General features: G+C 45.2%; 1 protein-coding gene across 3 annotated transcripts in view; it reads right to left on the minus strand.

The window, feature by feature from the left end:
• Positions 1 to 18,536, minus strand: part of dnah5l (dynein, axonemal, heavy chain 5 like) — a 54,394-nt gene that overhangs the window by 8,845 nt on the left and 27,013 nt on the right. For all 3 annotated transcript variants that reach the window (XM_031583501.2, XM_031583502.2, XM_031583504.1), the window contains 22 exons: positions 18,090 to 18,279; positions 17,402 to 17,619; positions 16,805 to 17,116; positions 16,379 to 16,468; positions 16,016 to 16,252; positions 15,510 to 15,677; positions 15,152 to 15,358; positions 14,406 to 14,735; positions 13,603 to 13,809; positions 12,508 to 12,750; positions 12,108 to 12,262; positions 11,220 to 11,884; positions 10,748 to 11,028; positions 10,049 to 10,264; positions 8,340 to 8,507; positions 6,608 to 6,826; positions 5,760 to 5,936; positions 5,237 to 5,431; positions 4,746 to 4,901; positions 4,179 to 4,361; positions 1,963 to 2,133; positions 1,036 to 1,414 (listed from right to left, as the gene is read on the minus strand). In XM_031583501.2, coding sequence (XP_031439361.1) covers positions 1,036 to 1,414; positions 1,963 to 2,133; positions 4,179 to 4,361; positions 4,746 to 4,901; positions 5,237 to 5,431; positions 5,760 to 5,936; positions 6,608 to 6,826; positions 8,340 to 8,507; positions 10,049 to 10,264; positions 10,748 to 11,028; positions 11,220 to 11,884; positions 12,108 to 12,262; positions 12,508 to 12,750; positions 13,603 to 13,809; positions 14,406 to 14,735; positions 15,152 to 15,358; positions 15,510 to 15,677; positions 16,016 to 16,252; positions 16,379 to 16,468; positions 16,805 to 17,116; positions 17,402 to 17,619; positions 18,090 to 18,279 — 5,167 coding nt within the window. The remainder of the gene's footprint in view (positions 1 to 1,035; positions 1,415 to 1,962; positions 2,134 to 4,178; positions 4,362 to 4,745; positions 4,902 to 5,236; positions 5,432 to 5,759; positions 5,937 to 6,607; positions 6,827 to 8,339; positions 8,508 to 10,048; positions 10,265 to 10,747; positions 11,029 to 11,219; positions 11,885 to 12,107; positions 12,263 to 12,507; positions 12,751 to 13,602; positions 13,810 to 14,405; positions 14,736 to 15,151; positions 15,359 to 15,509; positions 15,678 to 16,015; positions 16,253 to 16,378; positions 16,469 to 16,804; positions 17,117 to 17,401; positions 17,620 to 18,089; positions 18,280 to 18,536) is intronic.

Consider the following 18,536-nt stretch of genomic DNA (forward strand, 5'->3'; position numbering starts at 1 on the left):
GCGGGAATGAAAGAAAAATGACCCTCATCCGCATGGCGGTTTAGAGGCATAAAACACCCTGCTAAGGAAGCGGTTGGAAAACGAGTGTGCTACCAAGGTGACACCCGACGCAGCAGCAGAGGACCCAGGGCTTACTAACTCTGCGCACGAATGCAAATGAGAATCCCTGAGGGGCTCGATGAAAGAGCATGAATACATCTCCGATGCCTCTGACAGCAAAGGAGGTGGCTGCTTTCTACTCGTCTTGAGTCGATGAGGCGGGCCGACCGGCCGACTGGGCCTGTCGATGCGACTCCTTGTGAGAGCCAAGGAAACAAAGCACGTTTCTACGCCAACACACTCCCACCCCGGACCCCTGAGGGGTAAGTGTGTCTGCGGCACCGACGCGTCTCTAGAGAGAAATGGAGAGGAGAGAAGAGTGGTGGTGGGGGGCTCATGCTGCTAAATTAGGCCTGGCTTCAGTCAGCACACTGCGGGTGAGCGAGGCTATCACTTTCCCTGGTGGGGGTAGGGGGGCATGTGTGTGTGTGTGTGTGGGGGGGAGGTACGGGACATGAGATCATGGGGGGGGGGGGGGGGGGGGTTGAGGGGGTGGAAGGGTGGGGGGATGGGCTAGACATAGCAGCATCATTTGTAATGGTGCCTGAGCTGCCGTGGTGTGCTAATTGATTCTGACATGTGGAAACCTATATCTGATGGGGTGTATTGATTTTAATTAGTAACAAAAATGCTTAATTATTTACATTCTGTGACTGTGGCCTGAGGTAGAATGCATGCACCATGTTTGAAATGGCTTCATTTAATTGGTGTACTGTTGTAATGTATTCATTTGTCCTGCTTGTTTATTTCAAATGAAACAATGATAAAAGAATTTGATGAGAATGATATTTAAGACAAATATCTCGCTACCTCACTAATCTCACCAATCATTAATCATAATTTATCTCTCTAATCGTTAACTCAATATCTTGCTTATATTGTATTTTAAGTACTGGGGTGCATTTCAACTGTAAAAACGGTGTCAGATTAGCGGACCTTTGATAAAGGTCTGGAACTCGCTGTGGGAGATATTCTTGGCCTGCAGGTCGATCTTGAGTGCCAGCAGCAGGGTGAAGAGGAACTTGTGGTTCTCGTAGAGGCCCCGGGCCGTGTAGCGGAACACCTCGTAGGTGAGGTACTCCATGATGTTGCCAAGGCGCTTGGCGGTGATCTGAGACTTGGTGGACTTCTCCATGGACGTGTCGAAGATGCCCAGGAACTGCCGCAGGGAGGTCTGATACATGATGTTCACCAGGCTCATCTCCACAATCAGGAAGTAGAGGATGCTGCCCCGTGTGGCCACAGGCCGGTATTCCTCCCGCGCAAAGTTGATCTTCACCTCCGTTTCCGCTGCCACGGTTAGCTTTTCACTGACCTTTAGCACACAACATTTCAGAATGTTATTGATAATTGTTAATAATAAACACTGTCAAGAAGGCAAACAAACACATTTTCTGAGCAAACTAAATATGCCTTGAGCAAGGAAAAACATACAGTATGTTATCATACATAACATACTTCAGATGTTGAAGTGTGCACTAAATGTGTATGTGATAAAACATGCAACATAATTCTGTATGCTTGAGCTAACCTAAAGCGTGGCATTCCTTAGAGGAGTATCCAGCAGTTCATACATTTTCCAACACATGTTGAGCAATGCCAGTAGTCCCTCATGAGGATAGGATATGTATGTGTAGGATGCAGAATTAACCTTCATGACTGCTCACTGGTCTCTCCTTCTCTTTTCTTCATACCCTTCACTACCCCACCCCCCAGGAGGCTAACTACCTCTTGCCAACCTGTCCTTGAAAACAAGAGGCTGTTCTTGCCTTTGACTCGCCTGGTGAAGGGAAGGTTAAATAATAATAATGGTTCTCCCTGTGAATGACCATAATGAATAATGTGGCGGCTGAGACCCCTCACCTCCTCCGCCGTCGTCTTGGTAACTTGGAGCACCTCGATGAGGGACTCGTCCTCGACCAGTGAGCCCTCGGTGCTCGTCAGACGGTACAGGAGATTGTCCTCCAGCTCCTGCATCTTACGCTTGTTAGACGTCACCTCCTCCAGGAGCTTCACACGCTCAGACTCCAGCTCCTAAAGCCAAGACATGTCATTCAATTATTTGCATCATTATATATATCTCAGATTGTCCTTAAAATATGTCAGACAGTTAGTAAGTATTAGGTAGTAGCATTAGCCCTATTAACATTATTAGCATTCATATTATACTATTATAATGTTATTATTGATAGGATTAGATATATGTAACTCATTAACACATTTTATATTCAACTTAACATTTTACACTATATACTTTATTTTAAGATAATATAAAAATACAGTTCTTTATTGAAGAGAACAAAACATGGAGTTAATCCTCGCATGAAACTGCAAGATTGTATTTGAATAATGAACAAACATAAATCTATGTGCAGATTTCTTCCCTAACCCCACATAAAAAAGGGAAAATATGGGTTGTTCAATTTACTAAACAACATTCAATTTGAATTACCCAAACTTATTTCTCTTTAAAACATATCACTGTCCTTCCAGGTCCTGATCCTGTCATGTTGTGTTTGGTCTGTGCCATGCGTCCTCTTTCTCTGCTCCATGTTTTACCCATATCCTGCTCTTCCCGGTTCTCATGTGAATTGCCACCGGCACACCTGTGATTGATCTCCTCATCAGCAACAGCATTTAAACTCGGCCCTTTGGCTCACTCATCGCCGAGTTATCTTGCCACTGACTATACGCCTTGCTCATGTGGTCATGCTCTGGTGACTTGCTGGTTTTCAGACTTGGCCTCTACCTCTGGATTAGCCTTATAGTTCTAGATCTCAGTTTTCTTCTTGTGGAGTTTTGGACTGTTTTTCCCTGTCTGGTCTGGGAGTGCCTAGAGTTAGACTCTGTTTTCTGGCTACATTTACATTTTACATTTAGTCATTTAGCAGACGCTTTTATCCAAAGCGACTTACATATGTGCGACTTACAATGTATACACATTTTACATTTACACTGATGGCACACTGCACATCAGGAGCAATTAGGGGTTCAGTGCCTTGCTCAAGGACACTTCGACAGGGAATTGAACTAGCAACCTTCTGATTGCTAAACAACTTCTTTACCTCCTGTACCACTGCCGCCTCTGGCTACTGTCTGTTCAGTTTTTTGACTACTGTCTGTTCTGTTTTCTGTTTACTGTCTGTTCCTCAGAACTCTTAGTTTCTTATTCCTTGTGTTGGATTTCAGGAGATTACAAACTGTGGGCTGACGAAGCGTAATGATTTCCTGGCCTGCCTGACTGTCTGTAGAGGGACTCATTAAACTCCAGTCTCCTTTTACTCAATCATCCTTTCTTGTCTCTGGCCTCACTGGCCGTGATCATAACTTCATTTATGTTTCCTGTTGTGATCACATGGGGGTCTCTGGAAGGCCTTGCTACCCCCCACTTCCTTGTTAAATGGATTCCCAGCAGCCTTTGCTAGAATATTTAGCTTTGATATCAGTGTTTGCCAAAAGTTTTCATTTGTGTTTGTTTACTTTAGTTGTCCTCAGATACCAATACAATTTAGGACACAGGCTGTGTCTTTATGATTTGCCTTCAAATGTGCCAGACTTTATTCCCACCACGAGCATGAGTATTGATAATGCTCAAGATCTCAGTGGTTCCATTATCCTGTTCCTTTGAAGTACAGAGTGATTCTAAATGTTGCAGCTCGACTTATTCAAAATGCATCATTTCTAGAAGCACTGATAGTGCAACATACTAAATACACCCTGAACAAGATTATACTCAGTAAGTGCCTGCCTATTAGACCTGCATAACACTATGAAGTTACATAATTAAAGAAAATAAATCCGCCCAAACTGAAAGATAAACACTGTGTTGATTTAACACATTTCATTAATGTACAACCGATGTCCAAACTACAATTAAGAAAATCCAATGAAATGTTTTATTCAGTGCAGTAGTCCCAGGTTTCTCCGTAAATATCCCCCCTCTGTCAAGGCTTCCCTCTAAATCCACCCCCCTCTGAAATGGATCCTCCCGCCTGGCAGAGCATAATGCCCCTGTTTCTGCCTCAGGGGACACCAGCCTCTCCTCCTCTCCTCTCAGCCTGCCCTCCTCTCCCACTCACCTGCTTCTCGATGAGAATGACACGGCCCAGCAGCTGGTCCTCCAGGCCCCGCATGGTGACGGTGAAGTCCACCACGGCCGTCTTGGCGCTGACCTCGGGTGTGTAGGCCGGGTTGGCCAGCTTGGTGGTGATGTACAGGGTGAAGCCCTTCATCACGTCCACCTCCTTATCCCCCACTTTCACCTGGAGAGAGGAGAGGGTGAGGAGGCGGAAGAGGAGCATTCACTAGGAGTCAATGGGCCGTACCGTACAGTGAAAAAAAAGGGCATGATCATTAGCAGCTGTGATGAACAACTGTGCTGGTTTCGTAGCAGGCTGGCCAGCTGGTGTATTTAACCTTGCCAGTGAAAAGATTCACTACCAAAATACCATAGGAAATGTTTACTCTATGGAAATTGATAGTAATGATTAACTAGGGGTGAGTGCATGTTGCTCTATGTATGGTTCGGTTGTATTTGTGTCATATTTTTATGGAAATGGGTTTGTTTGTGGTCAAAGTCAGTTTTCAATGACAAAACAAATCACACGTTTTTTTTTTTCAAAACGGTTGAATATTTCCTTGCATACTTTGTAGGTGGAGCCGGACTTTATAAAGTTCTTCTCCAGGATGTTATCCAGCACAGGGTCCAACTCTTCCCCTACATCCTCAATCAACAGGGGTTTGCCCAGGGACATGCAGTCTTCGAGGTGGGAGCGGAAGTATTTGTGATTCAAGGATGTGACCTGCGTGATGTGGAGACAAGTACCTTAGAAATAGACTCACACTGCAGTCCCTCCAGAGGGTCAAGTGGGAAAAGGTGCTGCAATTTACTACAAGGTATATGCTACTCAAGGCCAGTTACTATTATAAAATTGTACATTTATTTTTTTTGTCAGGTTCATGTTTCTGAATGAATAGGCTGCATGCTTTCCACAAACAATTGAATTGAATTGAATGTCTTGGATTTAAATCCTCAGAGTCACCATGTAATCACAATCACAGTGTCACAATGTCAATTCACTATTTGGAAATTCAGCTCAAGGAAACGAATGATCTAAATATAAAGCACTGTTGTTACCTGCAGCTCATTGCCGCGCTCACGGTTCTTGATCCAGATTTTGCCCTGCCCCTGTGGGTCGATCAGGAGGGGGTAGCGGGAGGCTTTGGTCACGATGATGCCGTTCTGGATGGAGAGGTCATCGTTGGGCAGACCCTGTAGATTCCACTCTCCGATGGTGGCGTTGTCTACCAGCATGCTGATCACATTCAAGCTCTGGCCATCAACAATTAAAAACAATATCACCACCAAAATGTTGTCAACATATTCCATAAAATAGGACATGTGGATGGCAACCAATAAAATAATTAAAGTGACTTTGTTGTGCAAGTGTATTAGAAAAGCTTTTTATCATTTTTGATAATTTTCTTGTAATACCACACGGAAAAGTTTAATTGTAGAGGACCTTCTCATTTTTTATTTGGCATGTTGATAATTTATCTTCACCAAGATACTTTAAAATGGAAAATCCTGTCATGTAATCTGCTCCACATCATCACCCCCAAAGGGGGTATTTCTGAGGCAGTGCTGTTCCCGTACATACATCACTGCAGGGGATACGGTTGCTGCTCATCTCCCCCCTCCACTGCTGCAGTAGCAGGTTGCGGTACTCCTGATTGAAGGGGCCAGCGTACGACAGGAAGCCTGTGGCCAGCAGCACGTCCCCCACCAAGTGTTTGATCTGGCTTTGGAACTGAGCACTGCTCTCCGTCCAGCGAATCTAACACACACACACACACGCACACACACACACACACACACACACACACACACACACACACACACGCGCGCACACACACGCACACACACACACACACACACACACACACACGCGCACACACACACACACACACACACACGCACACACACACACACACACACACAAACACACACAGACACACACACAGACACACCCACACATAAAAGGCAGGGAAAGCAGCAGATGACCCCTACGTATCTTTCAGAATGTTATTAGTCAGTGAAACATATTTTCACTGGGTAATTTAGGGCTCAAGGGTAATTACCTCCGTACACAAATATGCAGTGAATTTGGCTATAAGCTGTGAGATAAAGACTCACTCTAACCAAACGAATTTAAGGGAGGGAAATCTCCCCCATGTGGTGTGGAACAGTCTTCTGGAATGGAAGCTTCTGGCTTTAGTAGCTTGTATGTAAGTGTCTGGTGAGTGTAATGAAATCAGAGTTCTCATTTCCTTAATGACTGGGAAAATGGAACTCCTCTAGAGGATGGGAGCATCATAACAAACAGCTAAAGTGTATGCTACCGGTTCATGTGCTTTGTCTATGTATGTAGTGAGTGACTACTAATAAACTTATCACTTCCTCTGACTGAATGACTGAATCCCAAACATGGCCGCCGGCTGTGCTCACCTTCTCTCCCCCCAGGCCGTCGATGAGCGTCATGGCGTTGGACATCTTGCGTCGGCAGGCCTCGGCGTCGACCAGCAGCGACTGCTTCTCGCGCATGGCGTCGTCGTACATGGCCTGCGCCTGGTCCAGCTCCTGCTGCTTGGCGTCCAGCTGCTCCTGGGCCGCGGCCAACTCCGCCTGAGCCACTGCCAAACGGGCCTCCTGCAGCTTCAGGTTGGCCTGTGGGCGGAGAAAGGAGACAGACGGGGTGTGAAGAAAACACACACACACACAACACACAAACACGCACAGACAAATACACACACACACACACACACACACACACACACACACACACACAGACAAATGCACACACAAACACACGCACACACACACATACAAAAAAAATAAAAATGGTGCATTCAGGAAGTAAATAACGCCCGAGGCTCTTCTCTGGTTGGCAGGTAGTGGAATGCAAGTGGTGACTAAGAAATCTCAAAGACACCACAGAGACAGGTTCAATTCTGACTCATTTTCATTTCAGAGAGGAAAAGACAGCAGTGACTTGCAATGACAAATACATAACTACAGTTACTTTGGCATGTTTGTTTGCCAAAATCTTGGTTTGGTTTGCCATATCAATTTAAATGATGGGATTTTATTCCAATAAAAAGAAACCAAAATGTCATATTTCCAGTTTATAGAGTTCCTCTGACAGAAAGCCATTTCAGGGCGGGGGAACAGACATAATGCCAGGGCTTACTCTAGAGGCTCCTGTTCCCTGATTTATAGCCTGGGGCAAGTAGGGATTTAACTTGACAAAGACCTGACATTTTTCAGGATGAATGTTCTGGGTTTCACATTACAGATAATGGCCCATTTTCCAATCATGTAGGCAAATCAGTGTAATGGCAACTGTCTCTTCCATGTACTAGGACTCATGCAAAATATCATTTGTCATTTAAATTCACTCGACACGGAGACAGAGTCATAATCACAATGAAGGAGCATTGCAGGTGTGCTGTCGTCGTGGAAGATTTTGTCAGAGGGGGTTTTGAGAAAAAACAGCCCCTTGGATGCGTTCTCAGCAGCGTATGCCAGCCGGCAAGCCAATCAGAATCATGCCGAGCTAACCAAACATGCCGCACACTGGACACTTGCATCGACGCCGTGATTTATATGGCCCACTCACACATAATGCAAAAAATCACATAACAAAAGACTGGGGTCCACTCCAATCCACTCTGGAATGATAAATCATGACTGGCCAGGCGCGTTTGATGAAAACACTCTCCCTGAACACACTCTCTTCCACCGCATTAGATGCCACTGTCTAATAACACACTTCACCCACTCAGCCTTGGCTGCTGATTGGGCCAGGAATGAGGATGTCATATCCAATCTGAAGGGGGTCATGGCTATGTTTTTGTGGTCTTTGTTTTTTTTCTCTCGTTCAAATAAAATGGCTCTGAAATTGCTTGCTATGTTGGCTATTTACTGATATCAAGATGTATTGACTTTTTATGATTTGATGTGCATGTTAATTTTTTCTTTCTGCGAGAAACACATTGGTGTTCAACACTGGCACCACCTTTCTGTGGTATTTGTTCACCAGAGCTAGTTATCTAAGCACATAAAAGCCATAGCCCAGCATTTCACAATTGAAATCCTTCAGAATTTTCTGGATGAGGAATTGATTGATTGGCACGTGTCATGAACAGAAGCAGGCAACAACAACAACATCCGACCTCACCTTTAAAGGCAGCACTTCCTTGTTGATGCTAAAAAAATCCACCATGGCCTCGGTCCAGGAGCACAGGCCAGCGACGTTGCCACACATCCTCTTGGCCGTGTCCAGGTTGTAGTCCTCCATGCTGAGGTACGGAGCCAGTAGCTCCACCACCTCCTCATTGATGGTGTCCTGCCATGAGAAGTGCGAGCAGTTTAATCACAGGAGGAGTTATAATAATGTGATCATCTAAAGTTAGTCTAAAGTAATGACTACATAAATATGATTGAATCAATTATAACAAGGTAACACTTTGTGTTGTATATATCAACAGACATAATCTTGACAAAGTAAATATCCAGGACTATTACTATTTACTATTATATAATATCCTAATATAATATTAATAGTATTCACTATTATATATGTATTACAATACTGAGGTCTGAGGTCTCGTTCTTCACTTTGAAATGTAATTAAGTGTATTGAATTTTGAATGTTGAAGGTGCTGGAGATTGTGCCCTCGCTGTTAAAATAATGGCACGGTACCAAGAATTTGACTTTGGGTGCAGCGTATATCTATATTCTACCCAGTCACAGTTCCTCCCCAGTTCAGACAGGATTATGTAGTGACAGAATTTGTATTTCAGCACTGACAGCCTCTGTAATCCTTTGCCTAGTGTAAGTCAGTGTGAGGGTGTGTGTATCTATGTGTGTGAGTGAGTGTGTGTGTGTGTGTGTGTGTGTGTGTGTGTGTGTGTGTGTGTGTGTGTGTGTGTGTGTGTGTGTGCGCGCGCGAATACCTGTGAGTGTATTCTATGTGTGATTGAGTATGCATCGGTATGTGTGCATTCAAGCGTGCATTTGCCTGTCTATGTATGCATATCTGTGTGCTTGTGTGTGTGTGTGTGGCTTGCACGTGTGTGCATGTGATTCTTCTGACACATTCATCCAAGCGTATGTGAGAGAGGGAGTCTGAGGGATAGTGAGAAAGAGAAAGAGAGAGAGAGAGAATAAACGACAGTGAGAAAGAGAGTGCATGCTTTGACAACTGAACCCCAACCCCCTTCACTCTCCCCCTCCCCCTCCCCCTCCCCCTCCCCCTCCCTCTTTCTCTCTCTCACTCTCTGCATACTGACAAGGGATGAATGCCCAGGGATATTTATGTGCCAGTGTGTGTGATATGCAGGGGCTTTCCACTGGAACTGCTTCTGCAAAAAGGTGAGACATCTCGGGCTCCAGCTTTGAGTGGCCTCTTTACGGCGAGCAGCAGTGGCCACAAAGAACCAGGGGGCTGAATATGGAAGTAGTGAGCTCATCGTCACGGCGATAAGGTCACTGTCACTTGCTTGTGTGCATACTTAAAAGAGGGTAGTATCCTGGCAACAGCCCAATGGTGACACCCACGGGGGATTGAGAGTAAGCCCCTCTGACCTACATCTGTGGTCCCAGGTCCAAACGGCACGAGTTTCAAACAACAGGGAAGGCAAAGATGGTGAACATGTAAAACCACTGCTTTTGGTTTGGAAGAATAGGTATAGAGGCCTAATGTGCCGTCGAGTGAGTCTTTAAATCGCAAATGTGACCTTTACCAAACATGCAATACTTAACAGTGTATGTGTGAGTGTGTGTGCGTGTGTGTGTGTGTGTGTGTGTGTGTGTGTGTGTGTGTGTGTGTGTGTGTGTGTGTGTGTGCATATGTGTGTGTATGCGTGTGTGCGTGTGTGTCCCACCTTGTTAAAGTTGAGGAGCATGCTGAGGAAGGCTGAGTTGTTCATCAGCTTCTGGGCTTCAGCCCAGGAGGGTCTGAGACAGGGCCGCTCAGGGTCCATGGTGACAACATCGACCCGCCGCTGGAAGAGGATCAGCACGGCGTCCATGATGCGCATGATCAGGTGCGGAGGCTTCCCCAGCTTCCGCACCGTGGCGATGTCCGACGGCTTTATAGTCTAGACAAGAGAAGGAAACACTGATCAATGATCGGTCATCTACGATGGGATGATGAACACTGTAATAAAAAACATTATAACCACTGTGATGTCTACATGAGTGTAATTTTAATTTAATGAAAACATATGCAAACTAGTTAATTTGTGATAAAAAAGGGTATTTGTGCGATTTACTATTTAACCCTATTTAAACCGGTTACTGCTCACTTTGAGCTTCAGTAAATAGGCTACATAATGATAATTATAGGCCTCCGAGGCACAATAAAGATGACAGATAGCAGTAGATAAAACAAGAGTAAATCTGTATTTATGTGATGTAGGAAGCGCTTTCATCTGAAGCAACTTCCAATATACTATTATGTGTGTCTTTTGGGAAGTGAACCAAAGAACCATAGAACACTAATACTGTGTACTATATATTTAAGTGCGCTAGCTTGGACAAACCCTGGGTGCATACGTCCAGGGAAACAAAAGGCTGCATACCTGCAGGGCAGCCTCTGATGCTGCTAGAGCAGGCTTGGCAGCTTCCAGCTTGGACTCTGCCACCTTCTTGTCTCCCTCAATCTCGTCCACGATGGCCTGGGCCTTGTCTTTGACCTTCTGCACCTGGGCCTTGACCTTCTCTGCTGCCTGCGCTTTGACGGCGACCTCTTGAAGGACCCCGTCGGCCTTTTGAGACGCCACGGCCAACTCCTGCTCTTTCACCGCCAGCTCTTTGGACAGCTGACTGATTGACTGCTCAGCCTCCATTAGCTTGTCCAGGCCTGAGGACACACAGAGAGAGGGGGAGGGGAGTGAGAGAAAGAGAGAGAGAGAGAGAGAGAGAGAGAGAGAGAGAGAGAAAGGAAGAGGTGTCTGACCTGCTTTTTTCTCTACTAGAGTCAGAGGAAACTATGGCAAATATGGAGAAAGACGTTTAATGTTGCAATCCTGTGGGACATGCTCACAAGATTACCTGTATTCATACGTTCAGCCAGCACTTCTACGTGAGCTATTTTCTCCGAGTAGATAGCCTGGTAGCCTTTAATAAAGGACAGGTAGGATTTGGGCGTCACGTAGGTCTGCCGTCGGAAGCGCTGAAAGTACTCCGTGCACGTCTCCGCCACCATGTCCTGGAAGGTTCCCATGGTGCCCACCACGCTCTGCTTGACCTCGTCCGTGCAGCGGAAGGCGTAACTGGCCAGGAAGTGCTGGGCGACGGCCACGAGGGCGTCCCGGGGCCACCGCTGGAACCAGTCCACCGTGCAGCCGGAGATGAGGCCCGGGAACCTGAGCGCTCGCGAGCGCAGCTTCTCTCCCACCGGCGAGAAGCAGAGCGCCACGTGCAGGTTGCTGCGCACCCGCGACAGGAAGTAGTCGTACAGGTTCTCGGCGGTGGGCGGGCGGCGCGGGTGCTCGCGCTTCATGGCGGGGATGAGGTCCTGGGTGATCTCGTCCATCTCGTCGCGGGGGAACAGGTTCGACACCTCGCCGGACGCCAGCACGTTGTTCATGTACTCCAGGAAGGCCTCGTCCTTGATGTCGTTGTCGGTGAAGATGAAGGTCACGCCCTTACCCTGCTGCCCGGCGATCCGGTACAGTGTCTTCAGGTCCTCCATTAGGTTACTGACATTGTAGGTTCTGTACACAGAATGGAGTGAGGCCATATACATAGATCTTCTAAAAGACATCTCTGGCTAAGGTGTAACCTGAGATTAATATAATTAGATATTTTAGATCAGTAGTTACTAAGAGAAGTACACCTTTTTGTTTTTGAGGTAACACTCTGGACAATTACACCAACAACCCAGAATCTTGACCTAATGTTGTTACCAAATGTGTGTCTGTGGGAGAAAGCAAGTACCGTGTGAGCGTGATCTGGAAGCTCTGGTATCCAGCGACGAAAGAGGCTAAGCGAGTGAGGCTCTGCTTGCCTGAGCCCCCCACCCCCACCAACAGGGCATTACCCTGGGGGGTGCGTACGATCCGCGAGATCTTCACCAAGTGGATCATGGCATCCTGGTGAACAGACCCACACACATTTTTAAATGACATTTTTGTTTTTTAAACATCTGGTTTTCCTTTCTGATGTCTTGACTTTAACTTGCTACCAACCTACAAAGGGATTTGTGTCAATGGATATATTCTAATCACATTCATAGTTTCATTCTCACTTTTGAAAAAAAAGCAGGTGGATGCTAACATGCTACAAATTGTTGACACCATTGCCAGTGCAGTCCCTACATGAGAGCCCTCTTCCTAACCTTGAAGAAGACCAGGTCCATGGCGTTGCCTCTCACGGCTTCATTGTACTGCTGCAGGTAGAGACCCAGCCGCTCTGACAGCGCCTGGAAGGAGGGGATAGGCTCGTACACCTTGGGGGTCTCGGGCTCAGCGTCGTCAGGCTCGTCTCCAGTGGTGTCTTGGGCGTCACGCAGGAAGTCCACAAAGTAGGCGTCCGCCTGGGCCTGCTCCATCCAGTCAGCTCCATGGTCCTCTGTCGCAATCTGAAGATCAAAGAGTACGAGGCACTGTGAATTATTACATTTCGGTTTCATTTGATTTGCTCCTATGATGCCATTAACAACGAACTACTTCATGAAGCCATACAGTGGACAGGGGAAAGTGCAGATTCAGATGGAAAAAAGTGCCGTTATGTCTTGGCTGAAACTACAGGCACTTACTTACTGGCTCAGCAGACAGCTCTCATTATTTCCAATACTTTGTCCAAAACGTCCGGAAATCCACAGTGACACAAAATACTGCTGAGCCAAGCATTTTCCAAACTTAGTTTCATCACTATCACCTACCAGCAGCCATCCCTCAATCCATCCATCCACCCCTGACACAAACTCAGTGCCCAAAGATCATCATTGAGTGAAGGGCTGGGTAATTAACAGACAATTTACAAATGACTCCATTTCTTCCACTTCCACTTACCAACCAAACTTCACTTAGTGCTGTAAATTAGGCATGTCTGGTTGTGATTGCAATTGTTTAAATATCACAAACAAAACAGAACTTGCCTCCATCACAAATTTCATCTAATAATCTATTAATGTAACAATTAATTCAAAAACATAATAATCTATTAATGTATTAATATCATCTAAACAGATTATAATTTTTGCCTCTGTTATCCATTATCCTGAAAGCATTTACTAAAGTCGTGTTTTAAAACTAATATACAGTAAGAGAATATAAGAATATATAGAATATAAGAGATATATACTATATGAGTATACATATACTGTATATAGATATAGAAATAGAATATAAGAGAAATGTATCAAGGATTTATTTTCACTGATTTGAGGTCATAATCCCCAGGCCTAGTCTGAGGTGTCACTGACACTCACCCGTGCCACAATCCCATCAAAGATCTCGGTGTCCTTGAGGTCGACGAAGCGGTCGGCGACGACGCGGCAGCACTCGTGCCTGAAGAGAGGCATTAGCACAGCGGGCCCCTGGCACACGTCCGCCCGCACCGCCAGGATGCCCTGCCAGATCCGACTCAGGTCCCGCAGGTTGAACACGTAGTGGAACTTAGCCGGGGAAGGCAGCATCTGATAACAGATGTTCACTTTGAAAAGTTTTCAGAATGTGTTTATAAGCTTCATTAATGGTAGTATGTCTGGTCTGGATTATAAAATATTTTTATGAAACATATTTCGTCATATTAATCAATTCTGTTGATTCATCCATACTTTATGGATGTTTATACATTTAGCAGACACACTGCAGTGACTGCAAACATAAAGTACTTCTGCCAGTACACCAGTAACTTGATGTTCTGAATGCTGCTCATGCCATTCCTTATTATCTGTTCAATGAGGTTTTCTATCAGCAGGCAAGCCAAGTGGTAAATGTCTCAATATCTAAATTTAATCTCATACCGGAGTGACAGGGACTGCAGTCAGACTGCTGAATCAGATTTAACAAGAGCATAAATTATTATGTTGCAACTTCTCTGAATTTATTTTTCAGAAGTGTTTGATGAGGCACAGATTCAAGGCACACCAAGGGATGAATTCATGGTTAACCTGAAGGTAGGAAACCGTCATGTTTCAGCTCACAAAAGGCATATGATTCACACACACACAAACTTGATTAAAGTCAGAGTTTCATATTTCTCTATCAAAACTGAAGGTAGTGTAGTGACCTTGGCTTTGACAGCTTGCCACACTCTCCTGGAGGTGGGCACCAGGGCACTGGCCAGAGCACACACCCCCTCGGAGAAGCCCCTCTCTGGGCAGAAATAGCCCTGCGCCAGGGTGTGGAAGATCTTGTCGATGGAGGAATTGGAGGGCAGGGTGCAGTTGAAGATGCAGAACTGCCTCTTCAGCCGCTGGGGGATGTCGTTGCGGCCGCCCCCCGGGTGGATCATGGCCGCCACCAGCTGCACGTCCACCACGGTGGTGAACTCGCCGGGGCGCTCCAGGCTGTAGAAGCCCCCCTGTTCCATCAGCTGCCGGACTATCTCATTTGTGATCTGGAGTTAAGGAAGCGCAGACGAGAGCTCTTTAGATTCAATATTAGCATATAGCACATGGTGTCATTTGTACAATTTGACATGAAAAGAAAAGAAATGTAAAGTCATTGACTAAAAAATTACAAAAGGTTCTGAGAAGGGTGAGTTCATACTTTGAATACAAATGTTCATGCATAGTCATACCAGACATCAAGGTCAGGATTTTTCCTTCATTAGGAAACATTTTTGGTAGATGTCAAAATGACCTTCTGGGCTGCCATGTCACTCAAACTATAATGACTCATGGTTCAAATGTGTGAAGTGATTATGGGAATTACAAGGTCAGTGATAACGTAACACACGTATCAGACGTTTGAAATAGTGAACATAAGCTGGTGTTTCTACACCCTCCACTCAGTTCATACGCCACTGCTCACCTGGTCTCCCCACTCATTGATAACAGGCATATTAATATCATCCACGAAGACGGTCATCCTCTTTCCAGCAGGCGGGCCGTAGGTGCTGCCCATGCGTTTGTCTATGTAGCTCTCTATGGTCTGCTGAAACATGCCGGGCAGCGTGGCCGACGAGAAGTTGAAGCTCTTGCTCACATGTCTCTCCGGGTCATACTTACCGGTGTAGCCCTGAAGAATTACACGATGTCTTAATATCAAGTAGTACACTGTAGTTGTACAATATTTGATTTCACTATTAGTGATATTAGAAATGCACTATTTCATGCAGACAAAAAAGCAATGAAGCAAGGTATAATTTCAATAGGAATGTCAGTAGAACCTTGATCATGACTGTTTTGGCAGTGCCTTGTTCACCAATGAGCAGCACTGCTTTGCCCTGTTGCATGATGGTCCGCATCAGGAAGTCCGTTCTGACGTTGTCAACGTTAGGCACAAGGATGGAGGCATAGTCAGGAATAACATCCTTAGGATATTTGTACTCAGGGACCTAAGCAAGGAAAAAGATTCAGTTTCAGGATTTGTATTCAGGCTCTGCAGTGTAGGAAAACATACTCAGGACACAACTAATGTGAATGTGACTCTACAATAGGCTGAGATCTAAGGACATAAAAAAAGAATAATCATGTCCACATATTTCAGTTGTAACTAAATCTTGCCAAATCATTGTTCTAAAAGAAAGGGTCAGCATAGGACTAAATTAATGTGATCTGAAAATAATGCTCTGTGAACTGCATTCATCAGTGGAAAACATTTAAGACAACATTAACATCTAGAAGAATAAAATAGACTGAAGTGCTCAAATCAAAATCCACACAACTACAGCACCTTCTTGGACCAATGGTCCCACTCTCCGGCCTCGTTGACCACAAACTCAAATATGGTCTGCTCCTCCTGGGTGTGAGGCAGACTCAGTGGGGACGAGTGGCCCTTGAGAAACACCTCCAGCTTGGCCCTGTCGTCCAGCTCCAGCAGGGCCCCCGCTGACCACATCAAAGCAAACACAAACAGCCGACTAACGTGACCATGAGCGGCGTTCCTCTCTTCGGCCGAAGGCAGCAAGCCCTTAGGGATTCAAAAAAACAAAACAGCTTGGAATCCCTGTAAAGTTTAAGCACAGGGTCTGAGAAGCTGATAAACAGAAATGTGAATTTTCTTAAAACTTTTGACTTGTTATTGTTCTTTAATGACCTGCAAGAGGTCAAGTGTCTGCTTGATGTACATGCACTCCAGGATTTGCATTTTTGGAGAAACCACAGTGAATATGAAGTTAATTAGGTCCTGTCAGAGAAAGCAGATGAAAAAAAAATAATATGAACGGTGCCTGGAATCACAAGTCAATGCTAATTGCACAGTATTATACATTCCTAACTATTATAAGTTATAATTTAAAAACTACAATTTAGACAAGGACTGTCTCTAGATGGATGCTAGAGGCAAGATAAGATATACTGATATCTGAGAGGGACAATCCTCATTTCCATAATGCTTTATGCCACAAAAAAATTTCATTATGTGGAGTTCCACCCCCTGTAACCTTTTCCATTTGGATGAAGTCTCTCTGGCATTTAAAAAAAACCAAAAATAAACTAAATGTGCTACTTGTTATTCCCTGACCTGGTAGATGTTGTTGAAGCAGTTGAGCAGCACGTCTGCCTGAGCCGGTGGGATCTTGCGAAGCCACGCCTGCAGAATGGGCTGCCAGTCGAGCACGGAGGAGCTCATGAAGACCATGCCGTTACGGGACACGGTGGCTGGGGAGGCGTTGTCAATGTTGTGGGGCTCAAACACAACCTTACAGTTGGGGGCCATGGGGATGCGATCTCCATTGGCCAGGGTCAAGGTCTTGTTGTCATCCAAGACTGAGTTCAGGTTCTCAATCCAGATAGCATCAACTGGACCATCCAGAACAATCCATATATGTTCACCCTAAACAGCATCATGGGGAAATGCACAGATTATACCATCACTTTTGGTAAACATAAACATGTAAACACAACTTCACAAACACAAACTTATTTTGCTGATTGTGAGCTTATCTGAACAAGGACAATGCAGTAAACACGGCAATATTACTTCTAGTCATTGCACGTACATGAGGCTGATGCAAAGCTGATACAAACACATGGTTCTTCTCTACCAGATGAAAAACCATTATTAAACTATTCAATGCTGAATATGGAGCTTCTAGCCCGTCTGTGTAAGCCTTCAGACCTTCTTTGCTTTGAGCGTTTTCCTCCACAGCGTGGAGAAGACGCCATCTGTCCAGTCGTTGGTGGCCACGTCCAGCGTGCCGAACATCTGCGAGGCGGTGATGGCTTTGGGGTTCATCCGCATCTCTTTGTGGGGGGTGCCGCAGTCTGTCATGGCCTTCATTAGCGTGTGGATGCATGTGGTCTTCCCTGTGCCACTGGGGCCCAGCGTCATCATTCCTACAGGCCAGAGGAACACAGCATGGCCAGGCTAGACTTTACTGTGTGTATATAGCATCTTGAAGCTCCATGTAGTTTATGTATGTATTTTTGTAGGTATATTACCATAAAACATTACCATAAAAATAACACAATATATCTATATCAACATAAATAACATAACCAAAGGACATACATCATAGATAAAATATAGAAAAATAACAAATACAAGTCTGCTACAAGACCACTGGGTTAGGATAATGAACAACATAGCAGTAAAACACATTGGTTAAATGCACTTTACCGGCTATAGAATGGAATTACACTGTAGTTAAATGCATCCTAATGGTTAGTGAAGTGGTCTAACCAGTGGTTAAATGCACTCTATCGGTTAAAATGGTGTTTAAATATGCTCTGTAGGTTAAATGACCTCTGTGGGTTAAGATGCATGGTGGTTAAATGCTGTCTATAGGGTGAGATGAGCTGCTCACCGTGTCTGACGAGCTGGGTCTCATAAAGTTGCACCAGCTTGAGCACCCAGGGTGGGTGGAAGATGAGCCCAGCCTGCTGCGTCTGCGCCTGGATGGCTGCCTCCAGCTCAGGGTAGCCTGCCTTGTCCAGGGTGATGCCTGGGAACAGGTCGTTGATGAGGCTCATGAAGAGAGGCTCGTCTTCATCCACCTGAGGCGACGCATTATTACCCAAAGGCATTTCATGCATGAACAAGAATTTCAGTAATAATATGGTAAATTAGCAATTCACAAATGTGAAATGCACTCGACAAACAAAACCATGAAGATGGATAAAAAGCAGTTACAAGAAAAGCAGAAAGAAAGAGGAGGAATAAAGAGAGAGAGCGATTACATCTAGAGCAATTAGACACTGCTGTTAACAAGTTAACACTTGTGCTGCCATTTTGAGCTAGCAGACATGAAGTA

Source organism: Clupea harengus, chromosome 17 (assembly GCF_900700415.2).
Source record: "Clupea harengus chromosome 17, Ch_v2.0.2, whole genome shotgun sequence".
Taxonomy (NCBI): domain Eukaryota; kingdom Metazoa; phylum Chordata; class Actinopteri; order Clupeiformes; family Clupeidae; genus Clupea; species Clupea harengus.